At 68.2% G+C, this 2306-nt stretch overlaps 1 protein-coding gene across 2 annotated transcripts; it reads right to left on the bottom strand.

Annotated features, from left to right (window-relative positions):
• Window positions 1-6: 6 nt before the first annotated feature.
• Window positions 7-1715, bottom strand: LOC114072151. 2 transcript variants are annotated; one of them, XM_027910073.1, is made up of 4 exons: window positions 1205-1715; window positions 847-897; window positions 485-772; window positions 7-425 (listed from the first exon to the last, which is right to left on the bottom strand). In XM_027910073.1, exons 1-4 carry the CDS (start codon window positions 1673-1675, stop codon window positions 372-374), a joined length of 864 nt encoding a protein of 287 aa, XP_027765874.1. In that variant the 5' UTR covers window positions 1676-1715; the 3' UTR covers window positions 7-371. The 2 variants fall into 2 exon arrangements, with proteins under 2 accessions (XP_027765874.1, XP_027765873.1); XM_027910072.1 differs by having other exon boundaries at window positions 7-772.
• Between the last annotated feature and the right edge of the window lie 591 nt (window positions 1716-2306).

Here is a 2306-nt window from a genome sequence, read left to right as displayed (position 1 = left end):
GCGACGCCGACGCCTCGGGCGCCGCGGGGGCGGCCCCGGCCCCCTCCGAGCTCTCGGCCTTGCCGGCCTCGGCGGGCTCGGCCGTGGGCTGCGCCGGCTCCGGCTCCTTCCGCTCCTTCTTCACCTTCTTGGCCTTGGGCGGCCGCTGCAGGTTCTCCTCGGCCTTCTCCTCGCTGCGGGGACAGAGAGCGGGGTCAGGGGTGGGTACACGGACAGGGGGACATGGGGACACGGCCCCTGGACACAGCACAGGTCAGGGGTGGGTACACGGACAGGGGGACATGGGGACAGGATCCCTGGACACAGCACAGGTCAGGGGTGGGTACACGGACAGGGGGACATGGGGACAGGATCCCTGGACACAGCCCGGGTCAGGGGTGGGCACACGGACAGAGGGACACGGGGACATGACCCCTGGACACAGCCTGGGTCAGGGGTGGGCAGGTAGATACAGGGACACAGGGACATGACCCCTGGACACAGCCCGGGTCAGGGGTGGGCACACGGACAGAGGGACACGGGGACACAGTCCCTGGACGTGGCATGGGTCAGGAGTGGGGACACGGACACAGGGACACGTCCCCACAGGATCGCAGGCACAGAGCGGGTCAGTGCCGGACACACGGACACATGGACGTGGTCCTGCAGGAGCCTGGACACTGCACAGGTCAGTGCCGGACACACGGACACCGACGGACAGACGGACGCAGCCCCACAGGTCTCTGGACACTGGGTGGGTCAGCACCGGACACACGGACACAGCCCCAGTACCACAGTAAGTGCTGGACACATGGACACCGACGGACACACGGACACCGACGGATACATGGACATGGTCCCGGTTCCCCAGTCAGTGCTGGACACACGGACACCGACGGACACACGGACACGGCCCTGCTGCTGCTTGGACTGACGGACAGACAGACAGAGGCCCACAGGTCCCTGGACACAGAGTAGGTCAGCGCTGGACACACGGACACCAACGGACACGTGGACACAGCCCCAGTCAGCGCCGGACACGTGGACGCCAACAGACACACGGACACTAACGGACACACGGACACCGACGGATACACGGACACCGACGGATACATGGCCACAGCTCCAGTGCCCCAGTCAGTGCCGGACACACGGACACCGATAGATGCCAACAGACAGGGCTCCGCCACTCCTCAGAGTGACAGACAGACGGACAGAGGCCCACAGGTCCCTGGACACAGAGTGGGTCAGTGCCGGACACACGGACACCGATGGACACACGGACACCGATGGACACATGGACACGGCCCCGCCGCTCCTTGGACCGATGGACAGATGGACACGGCCCTGCAAGTCCCTGGACACAGAGCAGGTCAGTGCTGGACACACGGACGCCGACGGACACACGGACACGGGCCCAGTCAGTGCCAGACACACGGACACCGACGGACACACGGACACCGACGGACACACGGACACCGACGGACACGGCCCCACAACTGCCAGGACAGCGGTGCCAGAACGGGGCAAAACGGCGCAGGATTGGGCAAAGTGCGGGAAGGGACCGTCGTGTCCCGTCCCGGAGGAGGGAAAGGCGGGAGGAGGAGGAGGAGGAGGAGGAGGAGGAGGAGGAGGAGGAGGAAGGAGGGGGGATGGCCCGTGCCGGGCGGGAATTACGGCTGTGCCGGGAAACCATCCCGCTGGTGGGATAAAAGAGCCCAGTGAGGGGGTCGGGGGGGGGCCTGGACAGACCCCCACTCCCCCCGAGGCCTCGTCCCAGCGCAGCCACACGAGGGTCCAGCAGCAAAGTGACCCCCAAAAACAGCCCCAGGGGGCTCCAGGGGGTCCCTGCCCAGGGGCTCGGGGGGTCCCAGGGGGTCCCCGGGGTGGTGCCCGGCTGGTGGTGGCACTGGGGGATCGGCTGTGGTTGTCACCAGAGCCCTGGGACCCCCCCCCACTGGTGTCACCACCGGGCGCGGGGACGGGACGTGCCCCGTGGGGGTCCCTCGGGCACAGCCCCCTGTAGTGGGGGGGGGGGGGGGTTGGGGGGTCCTGGTGGGACCCCCCGTCGGTGCTGCCGGCGTGGAGGTCCCGTCCTGGCAACGAAACACAGACAGGTGAGGCTGGGGGAGGGGGTGAGACCCCCGAGGGTCACTCCTGACGGTGCCCCTTGAGGGGAGGGGTGGGTCGCAGCCCCCCATAACCCCCCTGGGGGGGGGTCTCATCCAGCTCTGGGGGTTCCCCATGGAGTTGGGGGTCCCAAGCAGTGCCATCCCCCCGTCCCTGTCCCGTCGAAGCCAGGATCAGGAGCCCCCCCTGCCGACCCC

This window comes from Empidonax traillii, unplaced genomic scaffold (assembly GCF_003031625.1).
Source record: "Empidonax traillii isolate 1590-97213 ecotype Southwest subspecies unplaced genomic scaffold, ASM303162v1 scaffold2700:size19283, whole genome shotgun sequence".
In the NCBI taxonomy this organism is placed as follows: domain Eukaryota; kingdom Metazoa; phylum Chordata; class Aves; order Passeriformes; family Tyrannidae; genus Empidonax; species Empidonax traillii.
The sequence above is the reverse complement of the archived record's forward strand: the minus strand, read 5'-3'. Positions and strand labels throughout refer to the sequence as shown.

What these genes read in the sequence shown, in the direction of transcription:
- LOC114072151 (XM_027910072.1), bottom strand. Translation starts at nt 1,675, where the DNA reads ATGGTTTCCCGGCACAGCCGTAATTCCCGCCCGGCACGGGCCATCCCC. An exon ending in CACTCTGTGTCCAGGGACCT is followed by an intron (nt 898 to 1,204) that starts GTGGGCCTCTGT and finishes TCCAAGCAGCAG; the next exon opens with CAGGGCCGTGTCCGTGTGTC. An exon ending in GTGTGTCCAGCACTGACTGG is followed by an intron (nt 773 to 846) that starts GGAACCGGGACC and finishes AGCACTTACTGT; the next exon opens with GGTACTGGGGCTGTGTCCGT.